The sequence below is a fragment of the Propithecus coquereli genome, unplaced genomic scaffold (genome assembly GCF_000956105.1).
Source record: "Propithecus coquereli isolate 6110/MARCELLA unplaced genomic scaffold, Pcoq_1.0 Scaffold513, whole genome shotgun sequence".
Classification (NCBI taxonomy): Eukaryota; Metazoa; Chordata; class Mammalia; order Primates; family Indriidae; genus Propithecus; species Propithecus coquereli.
The window spans coordinates 1,382,863-1,401,966 of NW_012150986.1; the positions used below are offsets into that span (position 1 = coordinate 1,382,863).

Below are 19,104 nucleotides of genomic sequence, written 5' to 3' on the forward strand. Positions count from 1 at the left end.
AAAATAAATTAATTTTCAAAAAACTAGAAAACAACAAAAGAAAGTGCAAAGAAGGAAATAATAAAAGTAGAAATTAATGAGAAAGAGAATAGAAAAACAGTAGATCTAATTAATAAATTAAAATCCTGGTTGTTTGAAAAAACATGACCAAGAAAAAGACAGAGAAAGTACAAATAAACAAAATAAGCAGTGACAGGAAAACTACCATTGAAACAAAAGAAATTTTAAAAATTATAAAAGACTAATTGGCAGACCTCTATGCAAGTAAATTTGAAAACCTAGATGACATGGACAACTTCCGAGAAGAATAAAGATTGCCAGAATTGATCCCATTAGAGTTAGTAAGCTTAAATATTCATAGACTGATTTCCATAGAAGAACCAGAAGTTATTAAGGAACCAGACCACTGAAAAGCACCAGGCCCAGATGGTTTCCCAGAGGAATTCTACTAAATCTTCTAAGTCCAGATACTCTCAATGCTCTATAAATTGTTTCAGAGCATTGAAAAGAAGTAAAACTTGCCTATTTCTTTTATGAAGTAAGTATAACATTGATACCTAAATCTGATAAAGATAGTCCATAAAAAATGAAGGAAGACTACAGACCAATATCATTCATGATTATTCATTTGCAAATACTAAGTTTGACATTAGCAAACAGAATATAATACCACATTAAGAAATTAATATACCATGACTAAGTGGGATTTATTCAGGAATGGAAAGTTGGTTCAATATTAGGAAGTCTAGTAGTATCATACAACATATTAATAGATCTAAGGGGGGAAATCCCATGGATGCTGGCAAAGCCTTAAACAAAATTCAATATCTATTTTTATAAAAAGACTTAACAAAATAGGAACTGAGTGACACTTCATTAACATGATAATATATATATATCTTAGTATAAAAGTATCTTACTTAATGGGGGAACACTAGAGACATTTCTACTAAAATCAGGCAAAAATGCTCACTGTCTTTCCTACTATTTAGTATTGCACTCTAAGTATTAATTGATGCAATTAGACAAGATAAATCAATTAGAGTCATAAGATTGGTAAAGAAGAAGTAAAACTATATCAATCTGATATGATAGTATACCAGGAAAAACCTCAAGAATCAATGATAAAACTAACTCAAGCAACAAAAGAATTCAGTGAGGTAGCAGGACATAAACACACAACAATCAATACTCTTCGTTTGCACAAATGATAGCCAAATAGAAAACCTAATGTTAGAGAAAACTCCATTTACAGCAATAACAAAGACAATTAAATACTTAGGAATTAATTTACCAGAAATGCATAAAACCTATATGAGAAAAACTTTGAAGCACTCCTTAAAGACACAAAATTAGACTTGCTCGAATGGAAATATATCTCCTGTTCTTGGATAGAATGATTCACCATTATAAACAAATTAGTTCTCTCTAAGTTAATTTATAAATTTAATACAGTCTCAATAAAAATACCAATAAGCTTTCTTTTATGGAGTTAGACCAACCGATAATGAAATTCTTATGGAAAATCAAATATACAAGAAGAGCCAGGAAAACACTGAATAAGGAAACCTATGAGGGGTGACTAGCCCTACCAGACATTAAAATGTCTTTAAAGCTCCTATAATTAGGAGTGTGGTACTAGCACGTGAATAGGCAAATATACCGGTAGAACAGAATACAAAGTCCAGAAATAGCCCAGAGTATATATGCAAACATATATGATAAAGGTGACATCACAAATCACTGAGGCAAAAGATGGAGTGTTTTTAATGATGCCAGAACAAGTGCGTAGCCAGTTGGAAAAAAAAAAATTTGATCAGAGTTTCTCAACCTTAGCACTATTGACATTTTGTGCTAGATGACTGTTTGCTGTGGGGACCATCCTGAACATTGTGCAATGTTTACCAGAATCCTTAGCCTCTACCCACTAGATGCCAGTAGCACCCCTTTCCCCCAAATTGTGACCAACCCAAAATGTCTCCAGACACTACCAATGTTTCCTGAGTGGACAAAATCACCCCTGGTTGAGAACCATTTAATTAGATTCATATCACCATACACAGTAGTAAACTCCAAATGGATCAGAGACCTAAACATAAAAAACAAAACCATACAAGTACAAAATATGGGTGAATTATTCTTTGACCTCAGTCTAGGAAAAGGCTTTCTAAATACAGAGGCAGTAAAAGAAAAGATTGATAAATTTAAACAGTAGATATTTTTGCATGCCCAAACACCATAAACAAAGTCAAAAGACAACCCAAAAACTGGGATAAAAAAATATATGTGCAGCAGAAAAGGGGCTAATATCACTAGTGGATAAATACCTCTTAAAAGTTGAGGGGCAAAGAAAAGAGCAAAAACCTTGAAGAAAAAAAATGGGAAAAAGATGTGAACGGACAATTCAGAAAAAATATAAAAAATGTTTCTTAAACTTAAGAACAATTGGTGTAACACACTCATAAGTAGAAATGTAAAAATCCTGAGATAAAATTTATCACCTATTAGATTAGCAAAAATTTAACAATATGACAATGTATCCTGTTAGGGAACTGGTGGGGAAACAGGCACTCTCATACATAGCTGGTGGAAATTCAAACTTGGTCCAGCCTAGGTGGAGGGGAATTTGGCAATATCTAACCAAACTACATACACACTTAACCTTTGCCCCAGCAATCCTACTAAAGACACACCTCCGATAATACAAAAGGCTTATTCATTGCAGCATTGTTTACAATTACAAGATGTTGGAAACAACCAAAATGGCTATATATAGGAGAGTGATGGCGTAAACTACAGGACAGCCACATGATGGAGTACTATGCAGCTGTGAAAGAATGAGGAAGATCTTTATGAACTAATAAGGAGTGATTTCCAGGACATACTCTAAGTGAAAAAGGCAAAGCCCAAAAGAGTGTCTATAGTGTGCCATCCTTCATGTTAGAACGAAGGGTGTACAGTCACACATGGCATATGACATTTCTGTCAATGACAGACTACATATACTATGGTGATGCCATAAGATTATAATACCATATTCTTACTATACCTTTTCTGTGTTTAAATATGTTTAGATACACAAATACTTACCATTGTGTTACAATTGCCTACAGTATTCAGTACAGTAACATGCTGTACAGGTGTGTAGCCAAGGAGCAATAGGCTGTACCATACAGCCTAGGGGTGTAGTAGGCTCTACCATCCAGGTTTGTGCAAGTACCTTCGAGGATGTTTGCACAATGATGCACTTCTCAGAATGTATCCCCATCACAAGCGATCCATGACTATATAAGAAAATACACAAGTATCTGCTTATTTGCATAAAAGAGTCAATTCTGCTATAACACAACATATGCATCCCTAAAAATCTCCGTGCTGTGCAAAACTGCATAATACAAACCAAAGGGCTTACGGGGAAAATGGAGTTAAAGGCACAATGCTCAAAAACATCTTCCATCACACACACACACACACACACACACACACACACACACAAATAGGAACCTAATAAAAAACAGTAGCACAGTTTTACACATAATAAATGTTTAAGAAATACATAAATACTACAAGAAATTGGCACTTGACCTAGAAAAAGCCCCGAAGTTGGCTGTGGAGTGGGAACTGGGAGGGCCTCAGTGTGTGAGTTTCTGGGAAGGGCTGGAAGGAGGGTTATCTGAAATCGGAGGGAAGGTTGTCACACCAGGAGTGGATGGGCTCGTCCCACACGGGGGGAACTGAGGTAGCCAGTAGATGTTTGAGGCGTGAGTGTGTTTTGTATACTCTCACACAGCTGAGTTCAGCTGGGTGCAGTTGCTGTGTTTGCCTCGAGTTTCTCACATATGAAATCATACATAAGCAAACATGAAAGTCGCGTTATGCTCAAATCATTCTCCTGAGATAGCAATCACATGGGAACAAACTCGACTTTCCAAAACAAGCATTATAGCAAAACTGACTATACAGGAAGGATAAAGCAGAAACGAACGAGATCGGTTTACCTGCGGCAGGCGGGTGGGAGTGGGTTAGAGAGAATAGGGGAGTGGGAAGGAGGGAGAGGGGCCCAGGCACTGGCGTTTCTCTGAGGATATTTTTGCATAGCTCGGACCTTTAGAGCCCAGGTACTGTTTCACATATCCCCACCTACGGAAATAATTAAGAGCAACCAGAATGTGAGGAGGACCGCGAGTGAAAAGAAAACAGTACCAGATAAATCTAACTGTATCACAAATAAGTAACAACCACCCTGAGAGAGGTGGGGAAGAAAATAGCAAACCTTACTATAATAACTTCAGAAAACAGTATTTTTGTTTTGTTTTGTTTTAAGCACATATATTTATTAATGGATCGATGAATATAATTTTAAAGGGAACAATAAGGCACAACTGTGGTTTTGCTACACAGCCAAAAGGGGGAAAGCCATATACACTTAGGAACTTTAAATATGCAAGTCCAGCAGCCTCTGAGGACCTAACAAATAACTATCAGAAAATTCTTCCCTTTTATGCAATTCCTATATCGTATCACTTGATCACAAAGTCAGAATGATACTTTAAAAAGAATTCCTCATTCATCTATACTGAGTCATCCCACCTGGCCACTCCCCAGTTCCCCACCTCTTCCCCATCCTTTGAAGTGGTATTCTTTAGCCATTCCCTTCCTAAAGAACTGTGTGTACATTTTCCTCCCTGAGAGGGAAGGAAGGAAGCAATGAGTCAGAGAAAGTCAGCCAAGGGCAGATTTATGAATGAAGAGACGTACATAGAAAGACGTTCGGATGACAACAGCCTGATTCAATAGGTCTAAACTAAGCTGACTCTGGCAAAGAAGCTGCTCTGGCTTGCTCAAAGGCCTGTCATTCTACTTCAGGTTGTGCCATCAATGACAGATTTCACGTCGCTAAGGGATTAACAGTGGTCTACACAGGGAGCTAGGAAGCCACTGTCACCAGGCAGCTAATGCCACAATACATTCGATGCTTTGGACCTCCATTAGGAGCTGACTATTGCTTTCAGCATCATCATTTGCCAAGTATAAAAACCTTCAAGATACTGAGGACAATCTTTAAATCTTGGACAGGATCAATTAGGCATTTACTTAACAGTAATCTCTCTGCTTGGAACTGTGAAGCGGAAAGCAATCCAGTGGACATAACATGGAGGCACAAATGATGGTGTGGAGGTGCAAATGCCGGAGGCTTAATAGGGTGCCCTATCTCTAGAGATTCCTTTTTGGTGTAGTAGAGAGAGAAGAACTTGATGTTAGTTTCAAATAGAAGACTGCAGAACTGGCGATGTCTATTACACTTCCTACTTAACTTGCCTGTTTGGTCTTTGAAGAAGGGAGATGGATCTTAGAGATGGGCTACAAATAGCTGGTGGCTTATAACTGGACCTGCTGTTCCGACGTGGTATTTTTCTTGAAGTAAATCAGCACAGTGCCTGGCATGTGGAATGATACAGCTATTGACCAGAGCAAATTCTTTTCCTCTCATACCCATTTTCAAGGATCAACAGAAGCAGTTTGCTTTTGAGACCATATCAGCTCTCTTCTCTGCCACAACATAAGCTTTAGAGATCATTATCATCTTGACAGCCCTCATCGCACTGGTTCATGGTTTCCTGATTGGACTCAGGAACAGGAAGTAACAAGGACTTTTGATGCCTTAGTCACAAGCAAGCCAGAGGGTGAAAGCCTGGTACCATGTGCTTTATCAGTCAGGGCCCAGTCAGGAGAACAGAAACCACACCAGCTATTGTAACAGAGAGGATTGAATACAGGGATGTTATTATTATACTGACAGGGCAAATGGGACACTGAAGTGACACTGAGATAGTAACAGCAGCAAGTGGCTAACACTCCCAAGGCAGGGGGAACAGAAGGCAGAGCTTGGAGTTATTGGAAAAGCTCTGCAGTGCTAGAACCCAGAACTCTGGAGACAGGCCATGGCCTGGCTGGTGCTGGGGCCTCAGGAGCTCTGAAGCTCAGAAGCCCATAAGGAGCTGGGACCCAGACCTCTAAGTAGGGGGTGCTGCTTGGCAGGTGCTGATGCATCAAGAACTCAGAAGAAGGATCACACAGAGCTGGGATCTAGACCTCTGAGAAAGGGGCACTGGACAACAGGGTCTGACTAGTAACTCTTAGGGGGCAGATGAAGCTGGGAGTGTGGAAACAAATGAGCACTGAAACCAACTACCACGGCTGGCGCAAAGGACCACTGCTGGGATGATGTTAACAGGAACAGTGAGTGCCAAGAAGTCCCTTCTTCCTCTTCCAGCCTTCTGGTCTCCCTCTTGCACCCCCACAAGCAGAGCCTAACAGGGAGCAGCTGGCAAGGAAAAAATGTTTGCACAGTCCCGGCACCAAAAAGCAGACTACAAAAGAAAAGGTTCAGAGCTAAGAGACAATAGCTTAATAACTGGCATGATAGCTAATGAAAGCATTAGCCAACGAGTCTGGTTCATATTAAATATTGTGAGAAATCAAGAAAAGTCCTTGTTGCGGAGTTGAGTTTTGGAATTCTTTCTTTTTCTTTTAAATATTAGCCTGGCTGTGGAACAGTCAATAAAATTACTTGCCTGTACACGTCATTATGGAATATTCTCAGGTTGACATTCTCTTGCATGCCTGAGACTTTTTCAGTGTTCAAAATATAGGCAGACAATGGAATACTACTTACAATAAAAAGGAATGAATTATTGATACACACAACAACCTGGATGGATCTCAAAGGCATTATTCTGGGTGAAAGAAGCCAGTCTCAAAAGGTTACCTAGTGTATAATTTCATGCATGTGACATTTTCAAAAAGACAAAACCATAGTGATGGAGAGCAGATTAGTGGTTACAAGGGGTTGGGGATGAGGGGAGGCAGTGACTATAAATGGATAGCATGGGGGAGTTTTGGGGAGTAACAGAACAGTTCTGTATCCTGACTGTGGTAGTGGTTACACGAGTCTATACATGTGATAACATTAATAGAGCTGTACTCAAAAAAAAAAAAAAAGTTAAAACAATAAAGGCAGAATATGCATGGCTTGTGGTCTTACCTTTTTAACTTTTTAAAAATTTGCTACAGTGAGGTCAAGTATGACCCTGTTGAGCTTTTGTTACTTCTGGCCTGAGTTACCAGTGCAAAGGTTCACTTGGACTGGGACGGACTATGCAACATCTCTTCAGTGACCACGCGCCCAGCTGAGGGTGGTAGAGGAATGCTCCCCTCACTTCTGGGCTATTCTGTTGACTCACATTGCCAGTTCCTCTAATTTGGGTGAGGGTATTTGTGCTGTTTGTAGCAGTTCAAAGACTCTTTCTTTCCCTGCACTTCAAAGCCTGGCCTGCCTTTCCCTCCTTCATGTCTTTTACTTGGTGCTAGCAACCTTTGAGGGTTGATGGAGCTGAGTGGCCCTTGGCAGTGGCTCCACTAATTGGCAAAGCTGGCCACAGGGGATGAATAAGATCCTCACTGGCATCAGCATCACAGTGATCATGGTCCAGTGGGCCCTGTTTTATGTTCTTCTTGACACTATAGAGCAATTCCTTGGAATAAATGACCGTGCTGACCAATCAGCAGGAAGTGTTGTCCATCCTGGGCTCCCCGCGACCTTCTTTTCCATTCATGTGGGGACTACTTTCCACAAAGGCCTAAAAATAAAATTTTGTTATGCTCTGCATGTTTAAAATGCTTCATTAATAGGATGTGATTAAACAGTGTTCCTGAATTTTAAAATACATAGTTATTTTGCATTCCATTACCCTAAGAATTTTTGTTCTGTTCCAGCTGAGATCAAAAGGAGAGAGAGATGCTTTGCAGTTACACGCTGTCTTGCAGAAAGCCTCTCTTTAGATGAAAACTACGCCACTGTCATTGCCATTTAAGCTTTGCTCGCTAGGGGTGGATCTCACACCCAAAACATCTACCAAGAGGATGGGATTCATAAATGAAGGAGCACGTACTCTTTTGCGTCTGACCTCTTTTGCTCCACGTACTTTTTTGAGATTGATATTATGTGTTCTTTTTTATTACCATGTAGTATTCCATTGTGTGAATACAGTATTCCACAATCTGTTTATCCACTCTGCTGTTGGTAGATCTTTGGCTTGTTTCTAGTTGTGAGGTTTGTTTATTTTTGGCTTTTATTAATAAACCTGCTATAAATATTTTTATGCTAGGCTTTTTGTGGACATACTCATTTTTATTAACTCCATATACCTAAGAGGGAATAAAAGGGTAGACATGTATTTAAGTTTATTAGATACTGCCAAATAGTCTCCAAAGCTACACCATTTTATACTCCCACCAGCAATTTATGGGCGTTCCAGTTGCTCCACGTCTTTGCCAATACTAGGTATCTTTTAATCTTTGTAATCTTAGCCCCACTAGTATACAGTAGTATACCACTATGGCTTTCATTTGAATTTTTCTGGTGAGTAATGATGTTGAGCACCTTTGTATATACACATTGGCCTTTTGTACATTTTCTTTTGTAAAGTGTCTCTTGGGAGAGTTGAGGAGGTGGTAGTGGCTATATCTGTCAGGGAAAGGAAGTAAAAGTATGATTTGGAAAAGCAGACTTATGAATGATAAGGGGATTTTCCCCAGGCCTGAATATATATGTTTTTTGGTGTTTAAAATAGATATTAATGTATTAATATAAAACGATTAAAAGAAGAACTCAGTAGGCACCTGTTCCCAAATATCTCCCTCCCCAGCCCACAACCATCGTCCAGAATTCTGCTGCCATGATTTATTCCCTTGGGTTTTTTGCAAGGAGTTCTCAACACCTTAATAAGGGTGCATTTGTGGGCTTCTTTCTAGCCTCACGGCTGGCTAGGAGTGTAGCGTAAAGGGTTTGGGCACTTGGGCTTGGGGATGGCATGCCAGGCAGGGGTGCTGCATTTAGGCCCTTTGGGAAGGACGAAGGCCCTGACTGCTGGGGAGAGAGTGGTGATAAAGGACAAATCTGGGAAGGGAAGAAGGCTTAAGACAGAGAAAGCACAGGATGCCCCCTAAACTTCTACCTGCCTCACCATTCTGTTCTCCACACCTTAATAAGGGTGCAGAGAGTAGTACTACTCAGCTTTAAATAACAAGCAAGCAAGCCCCGTGGTAGAGTGACAATAAGAGCCCACATCACCCCACTAGAAACCCAGGGCAGCTTGCAATGGACATCTTCACTCTAAGGTTTTATTCTTGTATTCAAATATAACACAACATCCAGCCTCTAGTAACTATTTCTCAGGTTTAAGACAGCATGATAGCAATAAATCAGCTCTGAAAGTCGACTTCTCCAAGTGCCATGTGGTATCAGTTAGATCACAAACCAAAGCCAATTTTTCAAAACATTTCCTGCTGGAATACCCACAACATTTTAACAGATGTCTTTTGGAAAGTTTTGAAGCAAAATAAGCCCCCATCAGCATATAAAATAAAACCCAAAAGAAAGTAGAATATGGAGTGGAAGGATTATTTTTTCTTCTGGCAGTAATAGAAAGATGGGGGGAAATCTTGAAATCTTTGGAGAAATGCTTATTCGTAGCCTCAAAAGTATAGACATGAACTTTTCTCACACACACAAGAAAGATTAGAGTTTGAAAAATATTCTTTCATTATTTACCAAAGAAATTTCTTTGCCTGCTCTTGAGTATGATGTTTGTTATTTCTTGTTCTGAACACTGGTCAGAAGTATAACACTGGCTTTTGTTGAAGCAATCTCATGAGAAGCTGGGAAAACGATTTGAGAGTTTCACTGATGAGGCCTCGGTGACAGAAATTGAGTGAAAACATGAAAGAAGCTTCTTTTATCAGGGACAAGATGGGCATGGCTGGTAATAGCTGATTCTAAAATGTTGCAAGCTGGAGCCTGAGGACTCTCAAAATCAGTACTAGGAGCGCCAGAATGAATGGGAGCCTCAAAAAAGGAGGGAGAAATTTTTCTGTTTTACATTTTTCTACAATGTTTTATTATGAAAAATATCAAAAGTACAGAGAAGTTGAAAACATTGCCAAATGAACACATATATAGCCATGAGGGAGAAATTATTTTTATTTTTAATTTGACAATTTGTTTCCACTGGGGCTGATTTTGACCCTCAGCAAAGAAATACTCTTTTTTTTTTTTTTGAGACAGAGTCTCACTGTGTTGCCCGGGGTAGAGAGCCGTGGCGTCAGCCTAGCTCACAGCAACCTCAAACTCCTGGGCTCAAGCGATCCTACTGCCTCAGCCTCCCAAGTACCTGGGACTACAGGCATGCGCCACCATGCCCGGCTAATTTTTTCTATATATTTTTAGTTGTCTGATTAATTTCTTTCTATTTTTAGTAGAGACGGGGTCTCGCTCTTGCTCAGGCTGGTTTCGAACTCCTGAGCTCAAACAATCCGCCCGCCTCGGCCTCCCAGAGTGCTAGGATTACAGGCGTGAGCCACCACGCCCGGCCAAGAAATACTCTTGAATGAATGAATGAGTGATATCCTAACAATCCTTCTAACACACTTATTCTGGCCATTCCTGTACTGAGTGATGATTGCAAAATCAGGAGTCCCTGTGGGTCGCTTCTATTATGTGTTGTTCTGGATGCTTCTTGCTCAGGCCGTCTTACCTCCTCTTATGCTTTGTTATCTTTGACTTTGTACTGGATGTTGTACTGAAAAATTATATGTGGGTGGAAATATTTATTTCTCTAGGAGAGGATTTTTATTTGTTTATGCCAGGCACATGGGGGTGCCAGCAGTACAACAAATATTTATTGAGGCAATAAGAGTAGAGTTATGAACAAGAAATGGTTAGTCTTTCTCTGAATAAGCAATAGGATTCCTTTAAAGAGATCTGTTAAAGAATAATTTAGTTCATGCAAGTTTGATCAGCACCCAGCTTTTCCTAACCTTATTCATCAGCACCCATTAAGGAGTGGCATGCCGGACCATGCAGAGATGCCCTGAGGTAGCAGTCCTCTTGCAGTTTTATTTCTTAGATCATTTAGAAAAAAATATCCTATGAACTGGTTATTACATTCATCATCTAAAAATCTAATTAGAAATAATCAGAACAATTTTACTTCCTTTGACCAAACACCCAGGAAAAAGGACACTTTAAACACTATACTAAGGCAGATAGTAATTCATGGCAGAAATAAAACCATAGCCCTTTTAATATTATAAACTTAAATACTCAATCTATAGACCATCTTCAGGGGCTCTAGCACTTGTGTCTAGATGGAAGAACCAAACAATACAATCCTTCCACACCCAAGTTCAAGAGTACCTAGTTTCAGCCCTCACAAGCTGGAGGTTGGAGCTACTATCAAAATAGTATAGAGGCCTATTCACTGAGCAGGAATCTTCTGTGGAGTATAACCCAGGGAGACCTTGACTTTATCATGGTGACCAAAACTGAACAGTCTGCATTCTCTCTGGACTTGCCATCCTTAGTCATTGCCACGTGTTACTTTGTGCTTGTTTAATGGGGTGGATAGGTTTCTTGAACAGATGAAAAATAAAATCCACTCCTTGGCCAGGCCTGGTGCCTCACTCCTGTAATCCTAGCACTTTGGGAGGCTGAGGCAGGAAGAACACTTGAGGCCAGGAGTTCAAGACCAGCCTTGGCAATAGCGATACCCTGTTTCTACAAAAAAATAAATAAAAATTAGCCGGGCATGGTGGCACATGCCTGTAGTCCCAGCTACTCGAGAGGCTGAGGCAGGGGGATGGCTTGGGCCCAGCAGTTTGAGGTTGCAGTGAGCTATGATGATGCCACTGCACTCCAGCCTGGGCAACAGAGAGAGATTCTGAAACCAAAATAACATCAAATCCACTCCTCACACCTCACTCCTGGAAAGAATATTGAACAGGAGAGCTAACTTAGGAGATTTAAGACAAACTAGCAAAATTTATAAATTTATACTAATATCATTAATATGTTTTCTGACCTGCAGTTTCTGGCTATGTAGTTTTTTGAAAATCCTTTCATGAGACACCAAAGCCTTTGGTTTCTCTGAAGCAGGCTCCCTTTCCAAGTAGGCTTTGCTTGAAGGCTTCTTTTTTCCTACTTCCATGAGTTTCCTCTCTACTTTACACACCCCAGTGTCTTGAGACCTCCACATCATTATCTGTGACTGACTCTTAGCAGACAGCCAGGTTAGTGTCTGAAGTCAGGCCACATATACCACATCTATCAAAATGGTCACTTTCAGTGAGGAAGCCATAGACCCTACAAAATCATTAGTCTTATTAATAGATAAGTTCTAGATAAAAGTTGACTGAGCCTGAGGAGATGAAATTTGCTCTGCTTAAAAGTTAATGAGAAACCTGTCAGTTAAAACTTTGAAACTTAGAATAAAATTAGACCTTGAAAGTTCCCCACGCAAAAGCACGTCTGCCATAGGCTTAAGAATAACTAGGCCCAGCATCCATCCATACTGAGCCTCTGATGGAACCAAGGGTTGCTGGTGGTTTCCTCTATTTGTTTTCACTTATTTGCACTAAGATGATAAGTCCCTGGGATTCTGTGGTATCTGTTTCCTCCTGAGATCTTGAGCATGCACTTACTTTATTTGGTTTCCCATCACTGTTGAAACACAAGGGCTGGTATTATCCAAGTGCACAAGTACTTTGTTGAGCTCTTACAATGGGGGAGGCACTTTGCTGGCATCATGGAAGACTGAAAGGAAAAGTAAATATGGCTCCTAACCTCTAGGAATTCACAACCTCATAGATGACAAAGACATATTCAGGGATAATTCATGTTACTTTAAAGCCATGCTGTAGGGTAAGAGCTATAATAGAGGTGTAACTGAATCCAAAGCTGCTATGATTTAGAGTTTAAAAGAGTTTCAATGTCCTTCTCAGTAGATCCTGAAAGGGAATTGTGGTTACCAGGTTATTCTCCAAACAGATCTGGCTGCATAATTTGTAAGGCCCAGTACAAAATGAAAATGCAGAGCTCCTTACTCAAAAATTAAGAATTTGAAGACAATGACAGCATAACATGAAACCAAGTGTGGGGGCCTTCTGAGTGTGGAGGCCTTGTGGGACTATACAGGTCACACACTCACAAAACTGGCCCTGTCTCCAAATGTAGTCTATGAATACAAGGAAGAAAATTCTGAGCAGTCTAGAGGAAAAAATTATACGTAGAACCTTTTCTTCCAAGTAGTTCCCAGGAAAATAAAATCACTCTAAGTGTTAGGTCTGGTGGAGGGTAAACAGGTGGCAAGGGAGTGGCTAAGGGCAGAGAGCAGGAACCAAATTATAGCTAGGAACCAAACTGCAGCTAGGAACTGTTTCCTGGTGGGAACATACATAGTAAAAAGTTCCTAGTAACGTTTAACTGACTTAGAGCTCATTACCATCTAATTAGCATAACATGGGTGGAGCTTCATGGAGAATCCTGGAAAAGACGCATGCGCAGGAAGGGAAACTGTTATATAACCTATCCTGTTGTGTAACCCGTCACGCGAGCTGTTCTATAACAACCTGTCAATCACCCCCAAAGGCGGGAAATGGCAACCAGTCCTGCCAGTGGAAAGGCAGGACAAACTAGTGGGCTTATAAAAGGCAACGTGTTCAGCGTCTGGTGTCTTTCTCCACTCCTGGAGACTGAACCGTTCCACTCTGTCTGGCATGTATTTTCCCTTTGTGTAGCTTCCTTTACTTTCATTCTTTCTTTTATGTGATAAACTGTAGTCAGTTGCTCTGTGTCTGTGATCACTCTGTCATCTGTTCGACTCGGTACCAGTACTCATTCTTGACACTAGGAACTGGGAGACCAAGGAACATCCACACAGATGAACCTAACATAAGGAAAGTAGTCTTTCTCAAATTAGCAAATGGAGTTGGGATCTAAATGATAATAAAGTTATTTGTGAAGACATTTTTACAGATACTTCCCAGCTACAAGGTAAGGATAATAATAATAGTAATAGTTGTTGTAGTAGCTGACACTAACATAAAGACCTTATTAAGTACCAGGATTCTTCTAAGTATATTACATATATTACTCATTTAATCCTCAACATAGCTCTGGAAGGTAGATGCTATTATTCCCCTATCTTACTATAGATGAGGAAACTGATCTTAAGAGGTTGAGGAATTGCCCCTGGCCACACTAAAAACAAGCGGTGGAGCCAGGATTTGAACTCAGTCTAGCTCCAGAGTCTGTGATCTTAACGTCTATGTATGCTACCTCTCAAAAAATAAAGACAAGGAAGGAAGGAAGGAAGGAAGGAACAGAGCTGTCCCAGTATATTCATTCATTACTATCATAGATTTGGCTTAACCAGGGTACACTGTGTGTTGTGTGCACGTTTTTAATTTTTTCTTTTTTTGCATTTCATGTTCATAGTTTAACAGCACCCGTTCGCCCTCCCCCACTGAGTGTTGCCACATGACCCCATGGAGTAGAAAGGTATTGGTTCTGAGAACATTCCTTCACAGCCCTATCCTGCTCTCTCTAGACACTTCCTTTCTTAGCTCTTTTAACTTTATTGCAAACTCTCGTTTCTAACTAACAGCTTTTCTTTTAAATCAATTTAAAGAGTGGTATTTTCCTAACTTGAATTAAAGAAAATATAAATTAGGCGGCCATACGCTTGGCTTTTTTCCCACGTGCTCCCTGCCCCACCACCTGCTGCAGTGGAGGCTCTGTTCAGCACAGGCATCACCTAACGCTGCTCTCGGACTTTGTAGTCCAGAGGAAAGAAATTGCAACTTGCCCTGTATTTATCAGAACTGTAAAGGTTCAGCTTCTCAAATCAAAAAGGAGAATAGGAAAAAGGATTCTCTGGCAGCCAATTGTCCCTGTCACCATTAAATAAAAAGTGCTTTTGGCTGCTGGTCGGAGCCTGTAGTCAGGTCACTATCCTTTCCTTGTTTCCCAGTCCATTGTTATTCAAGGAAGGAATCGCCTACAAAATGAGGCCTCTGGTGGTGAGGGTTTCTCTCTCTCTTTCTCTCTCCCTCTCTCTCTCTCTCCCTCTCTCTCTCTCTCTTTCTCTCTTTGCATGCACCAAACTTTTTTTTTCTTTTTGGAAGTTACCTAGGAAACAAAGTCTTTTGTGCTCTAACTTTATTTGAGCTATTCGCTTCGCTGGGAATCTGCACAAAAGCTGAAGAGAGAAAGAAGGTTGCAATATTTTACTAAAACGTTCATGGCGAACACATTTTTCCCAAGGGGGGTAATCATATCCTGTTGGGTGTGTTGGGGGGCTTTGCAGAAACCTCTGACGAGGTAAGTAAATGCTGGGGTTAGTTTAAACAAGTAGCTCTAAAATCTGCTCTTTAAGGGGACTTGAGAACAGTTCATTTGACAATAGGTGAAATCTTCCGAGTCAATAGGGCATGATGTTTCCAAATGTGAGGACAGAAATTTTTTTTAAATGATCCTAATTTTAGGATAGACTATTATTAAAATCTCATTGGAATAAGAAGAAAACATATTTATTTTATACAGATACCCACCTTCCTCCAAATTGTGTAAAGAAATAAAACTACGTTCAGTGGTGGAAACTGGGTCTTTCAATAATCTGGTTTAGAAACCCAACACTGAAATCAAAACTGGGATGGAGCCTTTTTAATATCCAAACCCTGAAATACAAGTTAGGCAATCTGAATATTTATCAAAGGTTTAGATGGAGAATTTTCAAATGTCATAGAAATCAAAGCTTCTAACTACACAGCTGCAGGAAGAGTTCCTCATCACAAAGCTAAAAGAAAATAAACTAGGACTGTTTTATCCTTCCACATCTGAAAAAGAAACCCACTTGAATCTTTCCTCCCAGTAACAGCATTTGTATTTCCACTATAGTTGGTAGGGGGAAATTCTTTACTTTTGCTTTTCCACGTGCATACAGAGTTTTTAAAATGTATTCGCAAATGCTGTAGTCCTAGAGTGAAATTAACTCCTTGTGCTTTAATGTGGCCTCTCGGTAGGTTGCCTTGTTCTTCAGGTGATGTGTTCTGGAATGTTGCCTGACCCCAGGTTTTCTGGCACTTTTTCTGAACCTTTTCATAGGCATCTAACGTCTCACCTTCCTTTGATCCTAGTCATCTAGAGCTCTCAAAACTTTTGATAGGAATTTACAGCAAGATAGCTTGAAAGTGCATCTACCTTTCACTGGATTAAAACTCACAGTTTTCTTCAGTTACAGTTTGGGGATTTCTGGCTATCTTGTCTCTCTTCTTAGTTCCGTTTAACCTGAAAAGCATGGTATTTAGCCCACTTTTTTCCTTTTGTGTCGCTTGACTATTGAAATAATACTTCCAATTAGTTGTGCTTACTAACTACTTGTAAGAATTCTTCTTTTGTCCTAAAAGCTTATTTCTGACCTCACTTTTTTGTATCTAAACTATGAAATTCCTTATATGTGTGTTTATATATAAACTATGATGGCTGAATCTGATTGTACTTCGTTTGCAGTCCCATCCCCCAGAGGATGAAGATGCAGATGTCATGTTAGGGCAGAGGCCGAAAAACCCAATACACAATATCCCCTCTACACTGGACAAGCAGACCAACTGGAGCAAAGCACTACCTCTCCCGACGCCAGAGGAGAAGATGAAACAAGATGCCCAAGTGATTTCTTCTTGCATTATTCCCATCAACGTCACTGGTATCGTTCTGTTTTTTTCTTAGGGGCAGTCGGGTCAGAATATTCTGTGTATTAAATATGTTCAAAACCTATGCTGCTAAGAAAACCATTTTGTAAACAAGTAATACTTTTTTCATCAAAATGCAACCCAGAAGATGTTCAATATGCTTTTGTCAGGTTTTGAACATCAATTTGCATGTTTTCTGCTGGGCCACTTGTTATGTAAATGATGGACAGTTTCTTTTTGAAAAAAAATCACCAAATAGCTCTTTGGCCATAGCTGACTGAAATAATGGAGAAGGCGGCAGTGATTAATCATATGATAATGATGTGTGGCACTGCAAGAAAGAAAAAAGCAACCCCAGGCTTCTCAAACTGCAAGTAATGGTCCTGTAGACCAACTAGGAAATCTGTTTTCATACTCCCTTGGATGAAGGTAGGCTTTTTTAAAAAAGATGGTTTAGACTTCTGTATTGAATTGGGGGATTTGTGACCCAAAAATATATGGATACATAGATGAAGGCTGAATTCTATTTTAAAACCAGCAAGCCTGTCTCTTTTTCATTCTCTTCTTTCCTCCTCCTGTGTATTGAGAGTTTGAATATTAGTCTAGATAGAATGGAAACCTAGCCAGACTTTTCTTCAAAATTTATTGGCAGCAATTGTAAATTCCAGAATTGAATCTGGTAATCTTAGTTGTAAGTAAAATAATGTTATGAAATATTCTAACTTTCAAAGACAGAAATTAAATGGTCTATGCATTGGGCTTTCTTTAGACATTTCTAATAGTTACATTTTAAATTATTTGTATATTGAAAATTTCAAAATAGCCATGTTATAACTGATTTTCATCTTGGTACCATGTGACTAAAGATTGCGTGCTCGAGACATGGTTATTATTAACCTTACTCAGAATTCTTGCATGTAAAGTGGGGAGCAAATGGACTAGGTATCTGGGACAGATATTATTTCCTTCCTGAGAAGAAGGAGTTCTAGTTGACTGGCCAGTCATGAGCTGGGAGTAAATTTTCCTGATGACCTATTCAACTTGTAAGATAAATAATTCTAAAGATGTGCCCTTATTTGACCTCCATAATCTAAATAGGCTGTATTAGGGGAGTTCAGCTGCCAAAATGGATAATTTTGGCACCCTTTTAAACTAATTTTCAGTTCTGGAAACATCTGGTTATTAGCAGCACCTGCTTTCTTCATGGCACTGTAAGTAAGATCTTGTTTTCAAATTTAGTACAGTGATTATGGGCCATCGTCTTGTGATTAAGGAAAAGGGAAGATTTTTCCTTCTGTTTTATTTCAGGAACTCTCAGACTAAAACATAGACTGGATGTTGATTTCATGAGCTTTAGTGAGAACACTGTTAGTGACGTCCATGTAACACACGATATCTGTGTCTATATACCATGTGTTCTGTAATTATTAAGATTAGAATCAAGGATTTTAATTTTTGGTTGGGATTAAGAAAGAAAAATTCCATTAGTATGAATCCTCTGATAATACTTTAATTATTCATCAGGTGATATCTCATACAGATTTTGCAAAGTGAATTCTAGAAACTGGCATTGTGATGCTAAGCAGAACTCAACTGCTTCATTATACAGCTGAACCCAAGACTTAACATGCCATCCGGCCCCATGCTTAACCATCAGGATAAATGACGAGGTGACCAAATTCCAAAACACAGCATTATGGCTTTCTGAGGCCAAGCTCACTCTGAAAAATCCGTGGTACATGCCTGTGCCAGACAAGAGTTTGAGTTCCTCACCTCCCCTCTTGTCGCTCTAGTTTTAACTGGACTGCATGTAGTGTCAATAATGTAATTATGGAGAGAGAGACTAACAAGCATCATGGTTCGCTCCCTGTGTTTACAAAAACAAATACATGGTATGAGGCCTGGGAATTCCAGCTTTACAGGTGGTACAAAAAATGGATCCATTTAAGAGCTGAACTGGGAACTGCCCTGTATGTTTACTTTTTATTGATAAGACACCTGGTGCTAAACCAAAAAGGATCCAGTTTAGTCAGTAGAAGAAAGCAGACAGAGTTATGTGATGATTAACACATTAACTGCCATGTGAGTTGTATTTAACTTACACTAGTTTTGAGCCTGGGGCCTCACGAAGCATATGAAACTCACATGTCTCTTTACCTTGGGAGCCACGTGGTACACAGGCAACTCACACTGCCATGCTGTAGCATACCTGTGATGTGATGGGTGGCCCCCTTGGCAAAACCCTGCAGTTGGTTTGTGAAAATCTTGATGTTCTTATTATTACAATTAATATTGACAATTTCATTGCATATAACTCATGCACAGAAAACAATTAAAAAACATATTTTTCATTAAATTAGAAAGGATCATTTTGTTTCTGAAGTTTTTATTCTATTTTCCAGATAAAACAACATGAACACCAACGAAAATCTTACTTACTGATGTTCTTATTGTTACAATTAATGTTGACAAATTAATTCTAAAAACAATTCTAAATGAATACAAGTCAATCAACTT

General features: G+C 39.5%; 1 protein-coding gene across 4 annotated transcripts in view; it reads left to right on the top strand.

Annotated features, from left to right (window-relative positions):
• NHS (Nance-Horan syndrome (congenital cataracts and dental anomalies)) overlaps nt 1–19,104 on the top strand; it is a 330,666-nt gene that overhangs the window by 299,674 nt on the left and 11,888 nt on the right. For 2 of the 4 annotated variants that reach the window (XM_012656632.1, XM_012656634.1), the window contains exons 4-5: nt 14,336–14,398; nt 16,409–16,601. In XM_012656632.1, the coding sequence (XP_012512086.1) occupies nt 14,336–14,398; nt 16,409–16,601 (256 nt within the window). The remainder of the gene's footprint in view (nt 1–14,335; nt 14,399–16,408; nt 16,602–19,104) is intronic. The other 2 variants (XM_012656633.1, XM_012656635.1) reach the window with 1 other exon arrangement.